At 41.7% G+C, this 20,530-nt stretch overlaps 1 protein-coding gene across 1 annotated transcript; it reads left to right on the top strand.

The window, feature by feature from the left end:
- Window positions 1-270: 270 nt before the first annotated feature.
- ZFP64 (ZFP64 zinc finger protein) lies at window positions 271-19,923 on the top strand. Its single transcript, XM_070940052.1, has 6 exons — window positions 271-411; window positions 2,502-2,741; window positions 5,344-5,505; window positions 13,671-13,733; window positions 14,945-15,196; window positions 18,623-19,923. The coding sequence occupies exons 1-6, from the start codon at window positions 369-371 to the stop codon at window positions 19,906-19,908; spliced, it is 2,046 nt and encodes a 681-aa protein (XP_070796153.1). The 5' UTR covers window positions 271-368; the 3' UTR covers window positions 19,909-19,923.
- The last annotated feature ends 607 nt before the right edge of the window (window positions 19,924-20,530 follow it).

Raw genomic sequence — 20,530 nt, 5'->3', positions numbered from 1 at the left:
AGGAGAAACATGGAACGCCGAAAGAACCGCGTGCCTACGCGAACCTATTTGGAAGCGAGCCTCCTGCAAATCTAATAGGCTTCCTCTTAAGTAACACGCCACCAGAGTCATAGACAATCGCAAAAAAGGGAACGCTTGCTCGCTCTGTGGGCAGAAAGACTAGCTTCGCCGGCTTCAGCTTTTTCTACGGAGCATGCTCGGCAGGCCCATATCCGTCCCCGCCTTAAGGGCTTGCGGAGGGGGGGGGGGAGCTGAAGCAAAGAGGCTGTTTTTGTTTTTGTTTTTTTAATTTTGCCCCCTTTGTTTGCTTGTTTGCATGTTTCCTTTTTGTAGGCAGCTTCGGCTCGCGCATCCCCGCGGAACCCACGATGAACTCAGCGGCCGCTCAGCCCTTCTCCAGTCCCGTGCAATGTAAGTTGTGCCGCGCGGCTTATATCCGCGCTCCCGGGCCGGGGAGTTGGAAAAGCGACGTTGTGTGTAAGGCACAGGCGGGCCCCGCAACCTGAGTAGCGGCAGAAGCGAGCGCTCGGCCCGCCCGGGAATCTGGCTGAGCAGCGGCTACGGGCCCCGGAACCTGGGTGGAAGAGTGCAAGCGAGCGGATCCGAGAAGGCGCACCGCGGGGTGGCACGGCTGCGCGTAAAAGGCGCTCGGCGGTTCGGAGAAAGCGGGGTTTCTAAACGACGGGCTCAATTGCTGCAATCGTTTATTTGCAAGACGTGGGGGAGGGGGAGGGGCAGCGTGGAAGCCAGTGCAATGCAACCCTTGCCGTGGATGTGCGAAGCGTGCAAGCTGCCCCCAAGTCCCGGGTAGCTGCCCGGTTCAAGCCTCTTAAGGAGGGTACGCGCCAGTGGTGAAATCCAATTTTTTTTTTTTACTACCGGTTCTATGGGCGTGGCTTAGTGGGCAGGGCAGGGGAAGAATACTGCAAAATCTCCCTTCCCTCCCCACTCTTGGGGGAAGGATATTGCAAAATCTCCCTTCCCACTCCGGGGCCATCCAGAGGTGGTGTTTGCCAGTTCTCCAAACTACCCAAAATTTCTGCTACTGGTTCTCCAAACTGCTCAACCGGTTCGTCAGAACCTACTGGATTTCACCCCTGGTCCACGCCGACTAAGACTTGCAGAGAATGGAGGCCTCTTCCTAACCTGCCCTGAGTCTTCGGAGAAAGGCGGCATATAAATGGAACTAATAAATAAATAAATAAACCTGGCTGCACGCCACGGAAGCTTTTGCAGTTCAATTGTGATGCATCTTTTTCCAGATGATTATCGTACGGCCTTGCCTGTCCTAGGGGTGCCCTCCGGAGAGTTTGGACTGCAGTTGACATTATCCCCAGACAATATGGCCTTGGATAAACATTGGCATCCAGTTAGGAAATACTGGTTTGGTTTTGTTTTTAGAATAGAATAACAGAGTTGGAAGGGAGCTTGGAGGTCTTCTAGTCCAACCCCCTTGCTTAGGCAGGAAACCCTATAGCAGTGTTTCTCAACCTTGGTAGCTTGAAGATGGGTGGACTTCGACTCCCAGAATCCCCCAGCCAGCAGCGCTGGCTGGGGGGTTCTGGGAATTGTAGTCCACCCATCTTCAAGCTACCAAGGTTGAGAAACACTGCCCTATAGCATTTCAGACATCCAATCTCTTCTTAAAAACTTCCACTGTTGGAGCATTCACAACTTCTGGAGGCAAGTTTAAGCGTGGGAAGCTGGTCATTTTGCATAATAATCTGTTTTTGGCAACAGAAGTTTAGATCGGAGACAAGAAAGGGAAGACCTCCAGATGTTGCTGAAGGACAAATCTCAGCAACCACATCCAGGGCGGGCAATGGTGAAGGAGGCTAGGAATTGTTCACCAACATCTGAAGGGCTACAGCCCCGCCCCCATCCCCGTTGTTTTTATGCAGAGTTTTATTATCCCAGCATCTATTTGCGAGTCATCATACCAGTTGCATAAAAGTCGATCTATTCTACATTAACTTGGGATTCTGAACCAAAGTGTAACATTATAGGCAAATTAAGAAAAATGAGAAAAAAAAAAAAAAGAAAGATGAGAAAACATGGGATACACATGTTAATATAAATACATTTTTTTACAATGTGGCAACTTTTAAGATTCTGGCTAGGGAATTCTGGGAGTTGAAGTCTACATAAAGTCGCCAAGCTTCAGAAACACTGCCTTATTGTAGTAATGTGAAATAACAGAATCTGTTTGTATTGGACAAAATCAAGGCAGGCTATTTTGAGCTTCCTTGATACGATTTCTTCTTTCGGGGCTAAACTGTTCTACAAATAGCTCCCTTACTCCTTCCCTTTTCTCAAAGTTAGCTCTACCTTCCTTCACAGCTCGCTCTGATGATATAATGATGTTACTGGCTACACTGCATCTTTTGGAAGTCGGTTTTTAAAAAGTTCATCGAACATGTATTCAGTAGCTTCTGAATATAGAATGTGTCTGTTAATATTATTTGAGAGTCATTAACTGTTTGGTTCGTGTATTTTGGCAGTTCCTGGTGGAACCACAGTCCTTGTGGAGCTCACTCCAGATATCCACATTTGTGGTCTCTGCAAACAACAATTCAACAATCTTGATGCCTTTGTTGGTCACAAAAGGAGTGGTTGTCAGCTTTCTGGCACAACAGCTGGAGCTACCAGTACAGTGCAGTTTGTGGCTGAAGAAACAGTGCCAGCCTCACAAGCACAAACAGTTGCAAGAACCATCACATCAGAAACACAAACCATCACAGGTATTTTACCTAGAAAGCTTGGGAAGTGATGTCTAAGAAGCAGGTAGCTTCATTTTGAAGACAAAGGACCACACTGAAGCTTCGTGGTTTAATTTCTGGCACCTTCAGTGAAAATGAAGGAAGTCTGCCCCACATCTCAATGAGCAGCAAGAGTGGCAAAGCTGTAGGGGTATGTGGCTCAGTATGACACCTGTATGACATTTGTAGGTTCCATTCTTGAGGACAGGAAGAGACGATTTGAAAATGTTTCTGGAAAAAAAAAATTAAATTGTCTCCATATTGGAAAATAAGCCCCAAAGAACAATTTGAGACTGTTGGGCTAGCTGGAGAAATAGAAATTGTTTGGCAAGTACAAGTACATGTAGTCCTTGCTTAAGAACCACTCATTCAGCAACCATTTGAGGTTACAGTGGTACTGAACGTGGGGTTTTTATGACAGAGCCTCATACTTACAGTTGTTGCAGAGTGTTGTGGCCCGTCAGTGGCCTGTGCAGATTGTAGCTGATTCCGACAACGAGGAGACTGGTGTGGTGCTGCCCCAGCAGCCTGTGCAGCTGGCGCTCGAGTCGGACAGTGAAGAGGCTGGAGAAGATGTGGTGCCAGAGGCAGGGATTCAGCCAGGGCCTTCAGAAGCTCCTTTAAGTGAAAAGGACGAAGAGGAGGAGCATCTTCTCAATGCACAGCACGTAGAGCTGCCAAAAGGCAGGAGTGGCTCCTCAGGAGTAAGTAAGGCTTGGGGCTAATTGGCCACTCCCTTAGCCTATTTAAGAAGGAACGGCGCTTGCAACAAGCTGTAGAGAACAACTTTAGTTCACTCTCCTTCGTGTCTGCAAAATTGCTTCTGGGCTTTCTGCCAACTCTAGTAAGACTGTGATTACCTTATCTTAGAATTCTGGTAGGCTGTTAAGACAGTTCATTAACAGCCTTTGAATGATAAAGACTAAGATATTTGAGTAAAATAAGCTTTGTATAGAGTTTCTGTGTGCTGCGTTCTTTGGGGTCCATAGCTGGGGCAGAACACAGTGTTCCCATGGTCACATGATCACAATTCAGGCGCTCAGTATCCAACTTGCAGTTACGTTATAGCATCTGGTGGGCATGTGATCACCATTTGCGACCTTCACTGACAACAATGTTGGAAGCCAGCAGGAGATCGCAAATGGCAATCACATGCCCATGGGCCCTGAGACTGCTCAAGGTTTGCCTAAGAACATCAAATGGGACTGCCAGAACTGCCGTCATAAATCAGCGCAGTTACATGGATGTCATGCTTTATGAAGTGATGAAGTTCCTGGTCCCAATTACCATTGTTTAAGCAAAGAGTATTTGTCAGCTTCTACACTTTCCTTTTTGCCCATCCCGTGTTCGGGGTAGGCAATGAAGTGATCAAGAATGAAAATACTATCTCACACCCACAAGATTAGCAAAAATAAGCAAAAAACATTCCTCGATGTGTTGGAAGTATGAGGCAGTGCCAGGGACATTTTATCACATGTGGGAGTGCCCAAAAGCCGCAAAATTTTGGCACCAGATAAGACAATGGATAGAGGAGATAACTAATGCGAAATATAGAAGCAGAACCGGAATTCTTTCTACTGGGTATTACTGAGGTCAAATACAACAAGAGCACGATTTATCTAATGTTACATATTCTAACAGCAGCAAGATTAGCTTTTGCACAAAAATGGAAAAACAAAGAGATCCCTACAGAAGAAGAAGTATTAGCTAAAATATTAATTTGCCTGGAAATGGACAGACTGACCTTAAAGATAAGAATGAATTAGAGTATTATGAAATCTGGAACAAATTTTATTATTGGCTGGAAAGGAGGAGAAATGCTGGGATATAGGACCATTGACGATGACCATGCTTGGAAGTTTTTATGCTAATTTGTTATGATAGATATGACTGAATTAGATATCGAAGTAATCTATCTAGATGAAAGAATGTATGTATTCAAAATGTGATAATTGGTGTAAATATGTATAGAGATAAGGAAGTGTATCAATTATATGACAAAATTTGATGAAAATGTTTATACCGGAGATGTCATGCTATGTCCATTGTTTTTAATTTGTATTATAAATAAAAAACTTTTTTTAAAAAAAATTTAAAAAAAGAAAAGAATGAAAATATTATCTCAACCTCCTGGTTTCTTCCCTGCCGTTAATGCCTTACTGTCAAGAAGCCAGGAGTCAGGATAGAATTGAAAAGCACTATGAATTTATTCCAAGCAGCCTATGCAAAAATCTGATCCAGCAGTCAGCAAATTAGCGGCAGATAAGAGAAGATCAGCGGATTTCAAGGGAGGGGGTGGCTGGACTTAGATCCCATTTGGAATTCCAGGCTGATGATGCATTTGATCCCCACCTTTGACCTAATCCTGGTCATCTCTTATACATAACATAGCTATGGTTTGTTGATTGGGTGTAGGAATGTAGACTGAACATAAAAACATCTGATCAATAGAAAGTCTGCAAAGGTTGCACTGAGTGCACGAAAGATTTTTCTGCCACCAATCCGTATACAGTTAGGTAGCAATATGAAAAGGGTTTTCAACATTTGGGGATCCTAAAATGAAAGCTTTTTTTATGTTTATCAGTATCGGCACCCGAGTTCGTTTTTGAGCATGGCTACCAAACGTACCTGTCTGGTGAGAACAGTGAACCTCGGACAGCTACTCTTGTTACCACTCCACCGAAATCACGCAGCAAAAAGTCCAACACATCAGTGGCACAGAAGAAATTCAACTGCAGCTACCCAGGTAAAGGATAAACCAGTGGGTAAATCAGAAATATATTTTTGAATGGAAGGAGGGGGCAGAGGGCACCCTTGGCATTTTGAAAATACGTTGTGAGTACAGTGGCTACCATGGAAGGGGGGGGGGGAAACTTCTTCATAAAATGGCATTTCGAGTCACATAATGGTTCCAGACAAGAATTGAGTAGCAAAGGCCTTAGATAGTGCTGGGGGAAAGGGGGGTGTATCCAATATGTTTTGTTTCCAAATATTTCCAGATCAAAATTTTGCAAATGTCCCAAATCTGAGGGCGAAATAAGGCTTTTTTAATCAATCTGGATCCGTTTCAAGGAACATCCCTGCTTTTATGCCGATGAAGATTCTCAGTCACCCAGGCAGAGTTATCTGAAAATTGAGTCATGGCATCTGGACTTATTTTATGCTGAAATAATAGAAAATATTTGTAGCTCAGGTTTTAGATTTTGGCAGTGGTTTTGCTCTCCAAGCTTGTTTCAATTTAGTTTCTGAACGTTTCGTTATCAGACTAGGTAACATCATTAGCAGGATTATCTTGTCCTGTTCTCCTTAATTTATAAATGTCTTTTGTGCCAGTGTGGTCAGTTGGTCGTCTGGTTGTTTGTTTGTTTGGAGCTATATTTAAGTTCTGAGCAGCTGATTGGTTCTTTTGTTGATTGTTATTTTATGCTGGTTTGAGACATTTTGCTGCCTTCCCAGCAGCTTCCTCAGCCAAAATAAGTTGGTTAGGGGAATTTGAGTAGGCAGAGCGCTGTTGGAATGTGCCAACTCCTAAAATTCTTAGGGGGATACCTCAGGATTTCTTCAAACCGGCAAGAAAATTAAGTCCAGTTGCCATGACTCAACTTCCAGACAGCTGTATCTGGATGACTGAGAATCTTCATCAACATATTGCCACACACTTCGGGGAAGAAATCCTGAGGTTAGTGCAGGAATCCCCCTAAGAATTTCAGGAGTTGGCACATTCCAATGGCTCTCTGCCTACTCAGATTCCCCTAACCCGGGTGTCAGCAACCTGTGGCTCCGGAGCCGCATGCGGCTCTTTGGGCCCTCTGCTGCGGCTCCCTGTCGAGTGATCCCACCACTGGCTGGCCCAGGCCCTTGCCCTCCCCTCCCAGTCACTCCTCGCCTGGCCTGAGAAGGTAAGGGCAATGGCAGGGGATGGAGAAGCAACCAGGGCAGATACACACACACACAGAGAGAGAGAGAGAGAGAGACATAGAGAGATTCAGAGAGAGTGGGGGAGAGGGAGGGAGGGACAGAGAGAGAGAGAGAGATGTCAAAAGGGTTGTGGTTCCCGGTGTTTTTTAACAACCAATTCTCTGCCCTAATGACCGGCTGGGTAGGCATGGCTATGGGGGTCATGTGACTGGTGGAAGTGAATGATGTCAAGTTGGCCACGCCCACTCAGGTTTTGTGGCTCCCACTGTTTTCTTTTCTGTGGGAAACAGGTACAAATGGCTATTTGAGTGTTTAAGGTTGCAGACCCCTGCCCTAACCAATTTATTCTGACTGAACATGCTGCTGGGATGGGCAGCGTAATGTCTCAAACCAACATAAAATAAGTCCAGGTGCCTGCCAGGACTCAACTTCCAGACCCCTGATTTTAGCATTTGTGCTTCCAAAAGTTTTAAAATAACATATTTCACAGTTGAAACAGTTTCTCTTTCAAAAAGGTCCCTGGCTGTATTTGAAACAGTTGGAAAATGCACACTCCCCATGCTCACGATTACCTAGATCCCAGCATGCATAAACAGCGTGGGAAAATGTCTTGCTTCAGTGACTTGGAACCTTTGGTCATGGAATTAGTAGGAGCCAAAAGACGCTTGACTGCTATTTAATTCTTTCCTTCGCTGATGGACAAAATCCACTAATACACACATCTTTAATTCATGACCATCCAACCTTTGCTTAAAATCTCCTAATAAAGAATACTCCACTACCTTCCAGAGTAAACTATTTTTATGGATTGATGTAGACAAATTCTCCTGGTGCTTCTTGTTGGGTTGCTTCTGGCAAAGCCGCCCAGAATCCCTCGGGAGTTGGGCGGCATAAAAATGCGACAAATAATAAAATAAAATAATAAAATAAAATAAAATAAAATAAAATAAAATAAAATAAAATAAAATAAAATAAAATAAAAAAATAAAATAAAATAAAATAAAATAAAATAAAATAAAATAAAATAAAATAAAATAAAATAAAATAAAATAAAATAAAATAAAATAAAAAAATAAAATAAAATAAAATAAAATAAAATAAAATAATGAAATATTAATTAATAAGGTTCAGGCCATATTAGCTCAAGAAGGGGATGGACTGGCTGAAATTAAGAGGGCATTTCCAAAAGGAAAACCTCTGGACAGGAAATCCTCTGGAAAAGAAAAAACAAGACACGGTTATAAGGAAGGGAACTTTCTGCATAGTTGCTATACTCAGGCTAGACACAGAATCTTTCAGTTATGAAGAGGTCAGCTCTGTCTTATATTGAGCAAAGATCATTGTTCCAGATAACACAGGGTCTCCAACCTTGGCAAGTTTAAGCCTGGCGGACTTCAACTCCCAAAATTCCCCAGCCAGCTTTGCTGGCTGAGGAATTCTGGGAGTTGAAGTCCGCCAGGCTTAAATTTGCCAAGGTTGGAGACCCCTGCAGTAGTATATACCCTGTCTAGGAGTACCATCCTCCAGACACAAGTTACAGTTAGTCCTCAATTTAAGACTATACTTGAGCCAGCAATTAGGTTGTAAGTTGTGCTGGTTGTTAAAGCGGTCATCAAGTGACTAACCTTACTCTACAATATTTTTAATGCTGTCATTAAGTGAATCACCAATGGTCATCAAGCAAACCCATTGTCTGCAATGGTTGTTTTGCAGGAAAATGGAATTAAATACCAGTTTTTGACCCAAAACAAGGTCACAAATTACAATGACATGACCACAGGATGCTGCAAGCAGCTGTAAATGCAGGCTGGCTGCTGAGTGCTCAAAATGCAATTATGTGATTGGGGGGGGGGTTTACTTTTAAACTTTGAATCCAGGTCGTAAGTACCTTTTTTGGGGTGTGTCATAACTTTGATTGCTAAGTGACTGGTCGTAAGTTGAGCACCACCTGTCTTAACTAATGATTGGTGCTAATTGAATTAAACCTGAGGACTGCCTCTTGCATCGGATGAATTTTATCGTGGAGCTACCTCCCTGTAGTGGCATAGCTAACTTTCTCAAGCCCAAATTAAGCATGGGTCAATGAATTCTGTAGGTAACATGCACTTTTCTTATGCAGTTGGTACCAGGAAGCTCACAAGGGAAGGGGGGGGAACTGATCTTAAAATCAGGGAGGGAAGGGGGGGCTGATCTGTGGGGGCACCTGCCCTCTGGAACGAGCTGCCCCCGGAGATTCGTCAGATTCCCGACCTTTGTACCTTTCGCCGTGCCCTTAAAACACTATTATTCCATCAAGCAGGGCTGGCCTAAAATATTATTTTAATGGGTTATTTTATTTTAGATTATTGGCCAAACTATTTAATAATTTTAAATTGTTTTTAACTTTTATATTGTTGGTTTTTTATCTTGGCTGTACACCGCCCTGAGTCCTTCGGGAGAAGGGTGGTATAAAAATTTAATTAATTAATTAATGCTAAACAGATTTGGACCTGATTAGTATGTTGCTAGAACACCAGGAAATCCTAATTATTAGGACTAGACTGGGAAGTCAAAAGAGATTCTAGGAGAAGGAAGCGACACTTGTATACTGTTTTAATCCAGTCATCAGGAGATTATCCCATCTAGTGTATTCCATTTGGCCATGTTTCCATTGAAAAAACTGAGATGGAGAATTGAAATGTTAAACTTTATTGCAACTGTTGACACATTCAGTCCGTAGCTAGAAAAAAACACAGGATTTTTATGGAACTACATCAGTAGGTTCCTACAAATCTACCCTTTCCTTTTCTGCACGAAAACACAAGCATGCCTGACCTTCGAAAAAAGCATGGTTGTATTATATGCAAATCAGTAAATGTAAGCCCTCAGAGAGATTCTTTCTTCTTGTTGGGGCTTTTTTTCTCTTTTTTTCCTTAGAAGCCTTACAGGACCTCAAGGGACTTGGCAGTTATGAATTGTTCTTTGCATTGTATTTACTTTCTGCCCATTGATCTGCTGCTCTCTGAGACGGAATGAGGAAATAAATTGGCATCGCTTGTATTAATTTTACTCAGTGACATTGCCACAAAGTTCCAAGAAGATTCATGGAAGCAGTTTTTAAAATTAATTTAGGTTGCCATTGATCATGCGGCCTAAGGAGGGGGGGAAAAAAATAACCTTCCATGTGTGATTAAGTCAATTAACTTCATTAGAACATATAGTCAAACCTGTCTTGGCTTGAGAATTTGACTGAAATTTATGCTGCATCTCTCCCCCTCCCCACTCCCATTTTTACTCTCAAGCAGCATTTACATTTCAAGCCGACCACCTGAGGAAAGGACTCAATAGGCTAATCCAGTAAGGTTCAAATCCTTGTTCGACGGCGATGCTTGGTGCATGGATTTAAATGAATTAATCTCTTTCACCCTGGTCTGCTTATTTTGGAGAAACATAGCCTCCTCCCCCATGTTCATTGTCATGGCCTCTCGCTTGCAACACTACAATAGTGGGCAATGGTAGACCAAATCAGACATAGAAAACCAGGTTTCTGTATCCATAGCTCCATTCTCTGAAGGAGTGCTGTCAAGGCAATTTAGACTCAAGGCAAGTTTGTCAAGGCACGTTAGACTCAAAAAAAAAAAAAAAGCCCTGCTCAGGTAGCTAGAATCATAGCACGAGAAAAGAAATACAGTAGAAGGAATTTATTTCCTTTTCTCTTAAGAACTGAGGACAATTTTTTTTCTACAATGGTAAAAGACAATCTACAAGGGGTTTGTTCTTTTCCTTGACTGGTAAGAAGACAAACGAGCGCAGGATGCTACTGAGAGTTCTGCTCTATTTTTCTTTTCTTTTTTTTCTTCTAAAGTATTTCTGCCCTGGCTGAGAATTGGCAGGCATTACATGTGTGCTCTATAATATGTCAGAAAATGTATATGATGGCTGGAACCATCACTGGGAGACAGGGTGGATTTGATTTAAATCGAGTTGATTTAAATCACAATTTAAATCATGATTTAAATCACTAGTAAAAAGGCTTGATTTAAATCAACTCGATTTAAATCATAATTTTTAAAGAGCAACTGTCATCTCTGCTACTCCTTTGACCTACTGTTGACTCACCGATAGTCCCAGTGTTGCAGAATATACAGCCTCATGCTACAGAACTAAGCTCCATTTCATGCTGAATAAACTAAATTATTTATGTATCTTAAATAGAAAACTATCTTGCGATAGATTTTTACCCCAAAAGTTTTTTATTAAAATAAATTCGATAAAAATAAAAAAAATCTGATTTTTTTGATATTTTTTTTTAAAAACATTGATTTTTATCCACCCTGCTGGGAGAGCTCTATCCAAATTCCTAAAAGAATGCAAAAGTATAACTGCCTACAGAAGGAGATCTTGCTTCTGGTCATAAGGACGTTATTGATTCAAAAAGCTACTGAAGTTTATTTCCAAGGGAATTTAGGCTGGTGGTGAATTTGGCCAAAGCTGCAGCTTTTATGGCTGATGCCACTATGGGTGGTGTGCAGTTCAGGTGATACATTTGGATATAATTACTCATGTCCAGAAGCTGTTACTAATGTCCAGATTCTGTGGTTATCACAAGAGTAAATGGTTCTTTTCCACTTTTGTTAGAAAATGAAACTGCTTTAGAATTTGAAGTATTTTATTTATTCATCAAACAATCTGTGCCCAGTTGGGTCATTGTTTTAGATTTATTTCCTTATTTAAACAAAGAAACAGAAATGACCAAGGGCAGGCAAAAAATCAGTAGACGCAGGAGTGACTTTCAACTTCCTGCTGGCTTCCCCCTTGAGTTTCTTTGTGGGACTCTGTCAGGGAGCTTTGGAAATCTTCCTTCCTTCCCTCCCTTCCTTCCTTCCTTCCTTCCTTCCTTCCTTCCTTCCTTCCTTCTTCCTTCCATCCATCTATCCATCCATCCATCCATCCCACCTATCTACCTACCTACCAGGCAAGAAGGTGGCTGTTGCTAGATGGGAAGGATTACAAGATTGTCTGAGAAACTATCAGAGGACATTGAGAATGAAAGCACTGTTTCATCCAGTTAAAGGTCATGACAAAAAGACTTTTATTATACAGTTTCATTTATTCAGTCAATCAATTTGCATGGCAGCAAGTGACTTTAGGTGATATACAATCTTAAATTAAAAACAAATTCTCATCAGGTTTCCAGGTAACCTTCCATCCCTGAATACAAAAGGAAGAATGGATCAGTATGATGTCCAAGTATGGATAGATACAGAATGATACTCTGCTGCTAAGATCATCATTTTGATAAACTCACTCTAGAAACTTGTCAGGTCAGTCATATTCTCAGGGGTATAGATGTCATGACAATAGCCAGACTCCAGGATCTGAGACACAGTTCACTGCATTGATAGCTTTCCTCAAGACTAGCAAGAAGAAACTGTAACTTCCTTGTTCAATTCCAGTGACCCCAAATATCAGTCTTGGCATGGAACATATTGTAAATATTGACAGGATAATCCCAGGCATTCAATGCTGGAAGAATATCCATAGCATCAATATCTGAAACTATACAGAGTTTTCCTTAGCTTCTTGTATTACCTGAATGTCCCTTTGTTTTTCTGTTGAGGGATAAACGTAGCCACGTATGCTCATAAATATCTAATATTTTCTTATCACAAGGGAGGTTATCAGAGGGAGGTTAGTCTGGGTGGAAATTCACCCAGCATTTCAGCTGACTGTGACTACAACATATTCAGTTGCATAAAGAACTGGTAAAGTTGGATGGATTCAGATCTGGAAGAGTAGCGTCTAAATCCTACATCATTCATCAACTTTCTCTTTGGCAGTCCCCCAGTGGGGTCTCTTAAAACATCACTGACCAACCTCAAAGTCTCAGCACCTGTAGGAAGCAGAGAAGATACAGTTGCTGAGAAGTTTGAAATCTTCGTACTATTCCATTTGTTCTGGAGCATTTACATTTGTCACCCCTCAAGCATTTTTCCTGGAAAAGCAAATAACTAGCAGTCATCAGCATGGAAAATATCAGAACTTTATTTGTCAGAGGGGGGGGGGAGTGCAATCTTCCCAATTTAGAAGCTCTTCATCCACAGCAGTCATTCATCACTAAGATGAATTTGATGTTTCACAGAAAGCAACAGGTGTCTGTGCCTTCCTTCTGTTCCAAGAAGAAATGGCATCGGTTTTAAGGTTTTAGATCTCAGTTATTCAGACTCTCCATTCCCTCTTCATTTTATTGTAGCCAACAATTGGGCGGTGACGTCTAGGTGAGTCAAGAATGCATCACTCTGATTGGTGGTTCTCATTCTTTTGCTTTTCCAAAGTAAATTGGAATCCATTCTGTAAAGATCATTTGCTATCGATACCCAAGGCAGCTGCCCAATTGTAATTTTTGTTTTCTTTCTTAAATAATTACAAGTTGAACATTCTCATTTCTGCTAAGGTATATTTGTGCAGCTTGTTAATTAGGCTTTCAGCAGGACATCTGCTCCAGTGGGACTGCGTAAGTATTTCCCAGTGTTCAAATACTTTTCTTCCACTACAAGAAACTGGAAAATTAGACTCTGTTTCTCTACCACAGTGAAAAGACATAATCTCTCTCTCTTTCTCTCATATCTCCCCCCACCGCACGAAAGAATGATTTTCTTCATGTTTTAGATGTGGGTTTTGGTTTTTTTTTCATTTATGGCTTGTTGATTCCTTACCAGAAACCACATTCTTCCTTGGAAGTCATTGCATGTTCTTCCAGCCATTTTTAGGAGAACAGAAATGTTCGGTTTGCCTTAGCAGGAAGAGCAAATACTATCTGAAAATCATGTATGGTAGTGGTGTTGGGGTTAGATTGGGTTGGGAGCAGATCTCCAGCCAGCTCTGGGTCTCCCCGCCTCTTTGCTTAATATGCCCCACTGGTTGTTGGGAAAAGAGGAGATCCATCATTTGCAGGAACTGACAGTTAAAAAGGGTTCCTATTAATTGATTTTTCTACTTCTCTTCTCCCTCCAGGGTGTCAGTTCAAGACATCATACGGAATGAAAGACATGGAACGGCACTTAAGAACACACACAGGTACATTCCAGGGGTTTTAGAATACAACTAGTCCTTGATTTATGATCACAATTGAGCCGAAAATGTCCATTGCTAAGCAAAATAGTTCAGTGAATTTTGCCCCATTTGGGAACCTTTCTTGCCACTGTTGTTAAGCGAATCACTGCAGTTGTTAAATTAGTAACATGACTGTTAAGTGAATCCAGCTTTCCCATTGACTGCTGGTCAAAGGGTTGCAAAAAGCAATCACCTCTCTCCCTCTCTCTCTCTCTCTCTCTCTCTCTCTCTCTCTCTCTCTCTCTCTCTCTCTCTCTCTCACACACACACACACACACACACACACACACACACACACACACACAGAGGACACTGCAACCGTCATAAGTACATGCTACAAGGACCCTGAGTCGCGTAGGAGGCTAATGCCTCCTACCAAGGCGGCATTTAACATCCAGCTGCCTGCAATTATTGCGAGTTCAATTCTGTCCAGGCTCAAGGTCGACTCAGCCTTCCATCCTTTCTAAGGTGGGTAAAATGAGGACCTGGTTTGTATAAAATATACAAAAGTATGAAGGCTATTGCTTAACGCATTGTAAGCCGCCCTGAGTCTCCGGAGAAGGGCGGCATATAAAAATAAATATAAATAAAAATAAATAAATAAATACAATGGTCATAAGTGTGAAAAACAATCATCAGTCACTTTTTTTTCAGTGCCAATGTAACTCTGAATGGTCACTAAACAAATGGTTGTAAATCGAGGATTATTCGTAAATGGTTTTATTTTTGAGTCAGTGGAAATAGATTTCTTAGAATTTGTGTCCTTTTCCAGCAAAACATTTGTAATCTGGGGTTGAGATGGGGGTGAACAATGATAAGGGAGACTTATTTTCTGAACTGCTGCACACTCTTATAGTCATTTGGTGATATGAATGCTAGTAGACATTAGGAATAATAATAATTGATATCAATGCTAGTAAGCATTAGGAATAATAATAATTCTTTTATAAATAATTTGTAATCTATCAATAATAAATTTCTCTTAGACCGAATCAAATTATTGTGACTATTCAAAGGTGGGGGCTTACCTGTATCCCTGCGCATATCCCTAATTTTCTAAGGGAAGGTAAACAGCATGATAAAAAAAACACCTCCTTGAACGATAATTTCCATTTCATCTTGGAAAAGAGGAAATCCTTCCCCCTCGGTGCTTTACATTTCCTTCCCTTCTTCAGGTGACAAGCCCCATAAATGTGAAGTTTGCGGCAAGAGTTTCAGTCGAAAAGACAAGCTGAAAATGCACATGCGCTCCCACAGCGGAGTGAAACCTTACAAGTGTAAGCACTGTGACTACGCAGCAGCCGAGAGCAGCAGCCTAAACAAGCACCAGCGCATCCATTCCGACGAGCGTCCTTTCAAATGCCAGATCTGTCCTTACGCCAGCCGCAATTCCAGCCAGCTCACCGTTCATCTCAGATCTCATACCGGTAAGGCAGGGAGACGGGGGGGGGGGTCAATTTAGCTCTGAAAACCCCAAGATGCTTTTGGGAACGAAAAAATACTTGCACATTTAAGATTGCAACTCAATTCATCAGAATTCACTTATTTTTCTTTTGGGTTTTTTTAAAAAGTTTTTTATTAATAATACAAAATTTAAAAAAACATTGGACATAGATATGACATCACTGGTTCCAAACATCTTCCGTCACTTTACAATAATATTAGTACTCATATAAACATATTGTTCTTAAACATACATTTATCTATAAGAGGGTAGCCAAGACAAATGTATAGTGTTAGAACAAAAATATAGATATTATTTTAGAATTTACTTATTTTTCAATGACTTATCAAATTTGTGAACTGGCCAAAGCCATGCAAGGGTGATGGGCAGTATATGAATAAAAATAATAAAATTGTATAAAGACAATACAGGTAGTTCTCAACTTACGACCACCATGGAGCCATAAAATTTAGGTTGCTAAGTGAGACACTTGTGAAGTGAATTTTGCCCCATTTTTCAACTTTTCTTGACACATTTGTGAATCACTGCAGTTGTTAAATTAGTAACACAGTTATTAAGTGAATCTGGCTTCCCCATTGACTTGGCTTGTCAGAAGGTCCCAAATGACCTGACACCAGGACAAATATGAACCAACTGCCAAATGAATTTTGATCACATGACCATTGGGATGCCACAACGGTTGTAAGTGTGAAAAACAGTCATAAGTCACTTTTTTCAGTGCCATTGTAACTTTGAACGGTCACTAAATGAACTGTTGTTAGTTGAGGACTACCTCAGGTAGTCCTCGGCTTACGACCACAATTGAATCCAAAGTTTCCATTGCTAAGCAAGACAGTTGTTCTGTCAGTTTTGCCCCCATTTCATGACCTTTCTTGCCACAGTTGTTAAGTGAATCACTGCAGTCATTAAGTGAATAATCTGGTTATTAAGCAAACCTGGCTTCCCTTATTGATTTCGCTTGTTGGAAGCCTCCTAAGAAGATTATAAATGGTGCTCACATAACAGCGGGACAATGCAACTGCCATAAATACAGGTGCCATGTATCCAAAATTTGACCACATGACTATGGAGTTGCTGCAACAATCATTACTGTGAAAACCAGTCATAGGTCACTTTTTTCAGTGTGGTTGTAACTTTGAACAGTCGCTAAATGAAAGGTACATCAAGGTCCGCCTGCATCCTGCTCTACCAGGTGTGGGTCTTTTCATTTTTATTTAACAAATTGTGCCAAAGCCCTTGTGGGTAACAATAGACTCTTTTTAAGCAAAACATGATATAATGCAGTGCTTGAGTCTGCTATTAATATTGTAAATAAAAGCTTAAAAGGGGGGAGGGAATCTCTTTTAAGATCCTGATCTAGAAAACTTTCAATATTGGTCCTACAGATGTTATCATTTCTCCTCTCTCCAATCAGACCCCCATCTTAGATCAGTGGTTTGCGCTGGACTCTGAGTTTTCCCACAAGGCCAGGTTTCTAGAGGTTGTACCCAACCTTTGCAGTCCTCTCCAGCTTTAATATTATTGCTGCACAATTTGTTTGTCTAAAGCAGAGTTTCCCCAACCTTTCTAGGTTGGCAGCCCGGAGGAGGGGGAAAGGGGATATTTTGTAGGAGGAGCATGTGCAAACATTTGGGGTGACACTTGCGCAAGTGGGGCCACAACCGCCCACAATGAGACTTGTGCAAGTGGGACCACAAACGACACACAAGTTGGGCCGTATACACACACCGGCTAGCCACTCAGAAGGTCCAGTGGTGATTAGGCCGTGGGCTGGTAGTGGGCCGTGGCCCACAGATTGGGGATCCTTGGTCTAAAGGGCTCTCCTGCGATACCTTGATTTTTGGCTGGTAAAATTCTGTTCTATCTCACAACCAAGCTTCTTGTAAGATTAAAGCTCCTCCTTGGCTTTTTTTTTAAAGCCATTTTTACTAAAGCCAAATACTTTAAAGTTCACTGAGATGGATGGACTAAAACTTAAATGCACTGACAGCAATTAAATATTGCTACTTCCCCCCCCCCCCCCCCAATATATAGTTTGGCATCCTAAAATGGAGACTTTGTGCAATGCTGCAGCTGTTTTTCAAAAAAAGGAGATCGATGTAGGCAGTAATAGGCAGGGCCAGCCAATACAAAGAACAGAACTGTCAGTCGGTGCAACTTCATTAATATAATGTGTATAATAAACATTTTATAGCAAGGGCCTTAATCTTTAAATACATGCATGGATTACCACAGCATGCCATGTCACGATTTCAAAAATCTTTAGTTGGAATCAATGAAACATGCAGCCGGCTAAACCAATTATGCATCTTTTTACAATCTTCCATTTATGAAAATCTATAAAATATTAACTTGCAAAGTAAATTAAGCCTCATGTGTCGCAGTTATTAAAGAATAACAAATTCACTGTATTAAGGAGCTGCCTCTATTTTATTTCTGTTTTAAATAGCATCCTGTGACTTACTCAGCTTGTGGTGTGCGTACAAGGGAGTGGGGGGGGGCAACCAATACACAAGCTGTTCAAATGGCGGAAAGTGGCAGTAAATCAATAGTATTTTTTGTTTGTTTAAGTATTAACAATAACCATCATTTATTAACAAGATGGAGCTCATAACAGCTGTCGATGTGCTGCAAGAATTATCAATACATTGTTGGACAAAGAGCTCCCTTGCCTTTTCGCACTGGCATTTTTCTCTATAAACTTCTCTTTGTAGTGTACTTTTCTTTTTTTTTAATCAACACTTGAATGCAATTTTTCCAGTAAGATAGCAGCTAAATAAACAAAAGCCTATATACCAGATCAGTAAATGGATCAATGAAAGTTGAGTCTTTCAAAAAGCAGCTTTACCCAAAACATATTTCTAAATGCAGTTTCTTTTGCTCTAAACAAGATATGCTTTAAAGGACACGCTTCTCAAGCTAGTACTGAGTATGTTTCAACATTTTTAGCTAGCCCGTCTATTGCCACCTGGGAATTCTGGGAATTGCAACCTCATCAGAGGTACTTTGGAACATGTGACGACCCAAAGGTAATACCACCAATTCCAGCATTTGTGTGTGGTTTGAGGAGTGGCAGGTGGGCCCTCAAACCTTCTAAAGCAATATTTCTCAACCTCAGCAACTTTTAACATGTGTGGACTTCAACTCCCAGAATGCTGGCTGGTTAAGGAATTCTGGGTACTGAAGTCCACACATCTTAAAGAGGCTGAGATTGAAAAACACTGGCCCAAAAAGTACCACCTTGGAATCCAAAGTGCTCTATAGCCCTAGTAAGTACATAGTTTTCTAATTACTTTGTTAGTAAATATCATGAGTTTCATTTGGCTAGAATTAATCTCAATCCCTGTCACGCAAATATTGCCATTGCAAACATTTGTCTCCCAAACAGGAGATGCTCCTTTCCAGTGCCGTCTGTGCCCTGCCAAATTTAAAATCAACTCTGACTTGAAGAGGCACATGCGTGTGCACACAGGTGAGAAGCCTTACAAATGTGAGTTCTGCGAGGTCCGGTGTGCCATGAAAGGTAACCTGAAGTCCCACATCCGCATCAAGCACAACATGGAGAATGCCTTCAAATGCCTCATCTGCAAGTTCCAGTGCGGGAATAAGACAAGTCTCCGGCAGCATCTGCGCATCCACCAGCCCGAGCAGCCCGTGAAATGCTCGGAGTGCAGCTATTCCTGTTCCAACAAGGCAACCCTCAAAGTACACGAGAGGATCCATTCCAAGGATCGCCCTTTCAAGTGTGAGTTCTGCCGCTTTGATACCAAGCAACGGAGCAATTTGACCACCCATGTGAAGAAAACCCATCCCGATAAGATCAGGATCAGAGAAAAGTTATCAGGTCAAGTGGAAAGTGATCGGCCAAAGGAAGGCAACTCCAGACAAGTTGCTAAGCTGGAGGCCAGGAAAGCCTTCAGATGTGATCTCTGTGAGGCCTCCTTTGTCCGGGAGGACTCTCTGAGGAGCCATAAAAGGCAACATGTTGACTATAATGGAACTAAAACTTCAGAGCTGGCTGTCCTGCAGTTCCAGATGGATCCCACCTCACATGGTGATACTCCTATTACAGTTAGTCATCTGCAGATGCCACTGCACACTTCCCCCTATGGGGAAGGGCAGGTCAAGATCATTGTTGGGCATCAGCTACCCCAGGGCAGCAGCTTGGAACAAGGAGGTCAAGTCAATATTGTGTCTCCTACCTTAATAACTCAGAATCAGGATGATCTGTCTAGCAGTAACCAGCTGCAAATATTGCAGCAGGTAAGCTTATTGGCTCCACCCCTTCCTGTTGGGTCTCCGGCAGAAAGCCTTTCGGTCAGTCAACCCACAGTCCTTCTCACAACTCACAACCAAGCTGATGCAAGCACATCAAACCAGACCCTGATCTCCACCATTCCAGTAGGTAGCCATGAGGTCTCAGCTAATCAGGCCTTCATCAATGGCACCGGGATCAGCTGCTCGGATTTGGAAGGGCTCAATGCTTTAATTCAAGAAGGAGCAGAAGAAGTGACAGTGGTCAGTGCTGAAGAGCAGAACATCTCAGTACGAGCATCAGCTCCGCCAATCTTTTCATCCTCTTCTCATTCAGATGTGCCAAAGCAAACCTACTCCATCATCCAAAGTGGAGCCCATGCGAGTTTGTTGTGTCCTGCAGATTCCATACCAGATTAGACTGGAGGCTGAAAAAGTCATTTGTTTGCTCCAGTTAGTCCTAGAGCGCAATTCTAGAGGAGGCTGCTAAGTGAAGCAGGCATGGTCAGCCTGGTGCCCCTTTCTCGAAATGAGTGTAGTATGCATTCGTGAGTAATATGGTGATACTGCTGGCTTTAAGGATGAATCGTGGTGGGAATAGATGCTCTTAGGTGGGGATAAGTCCTGTTGCACAAGATTCCTTTTTGCTTTTAGGTCTAAATCTCTTGTTAGACAATATCATGCTTAAATAATGTCTCTTTAGCATAACAACTTATCCAACTTTGTTCTAGGCTTAAAGAAATATCCAGTGAGTCAGACTGCGTGGGAAATGCTGTCAATCTTCAAAACTAGTTTTAGCCTTAATGGGAACCATTGAAAATTGTTCATTGGCTCTTGGGTTCTCCTCCCCTTTCCTTTCCTTTTTTTTTTCTTTTTTCATATCTCAGACTTTAAAATCATGTTGAATGTATAAATGATGCATTTTTAATACTGAAGAGAACAGTCTTACATTGTAATTACTGCTGGATTGTTCTCCACTGTGATCAATGACTTCAGATGGGCTAAAGAACAATAGCTGGATATAATATTGCAATATAATTCC

The sequence above is a fragment of the Pituophis catenifer genome, unplaced genomic scaffold (genome assembly GCF_029215685.1).
Source record: "Pituophis catenifer annectens isolate HBS135680 unplaced genomic scaffold, rPitCat1.0.hap2 SCAF_3, whole genome shotgun sequence".
Taxonomy (NCBI): Eukaryota; Metazoa; Chordata; class Lepidosauria; order Squamata; family Colubridae; genus Pituophis; species Pituophis catenifer.
This window is presented reverse-complemented; position numbering and strand designations above follow the sequence as displayed.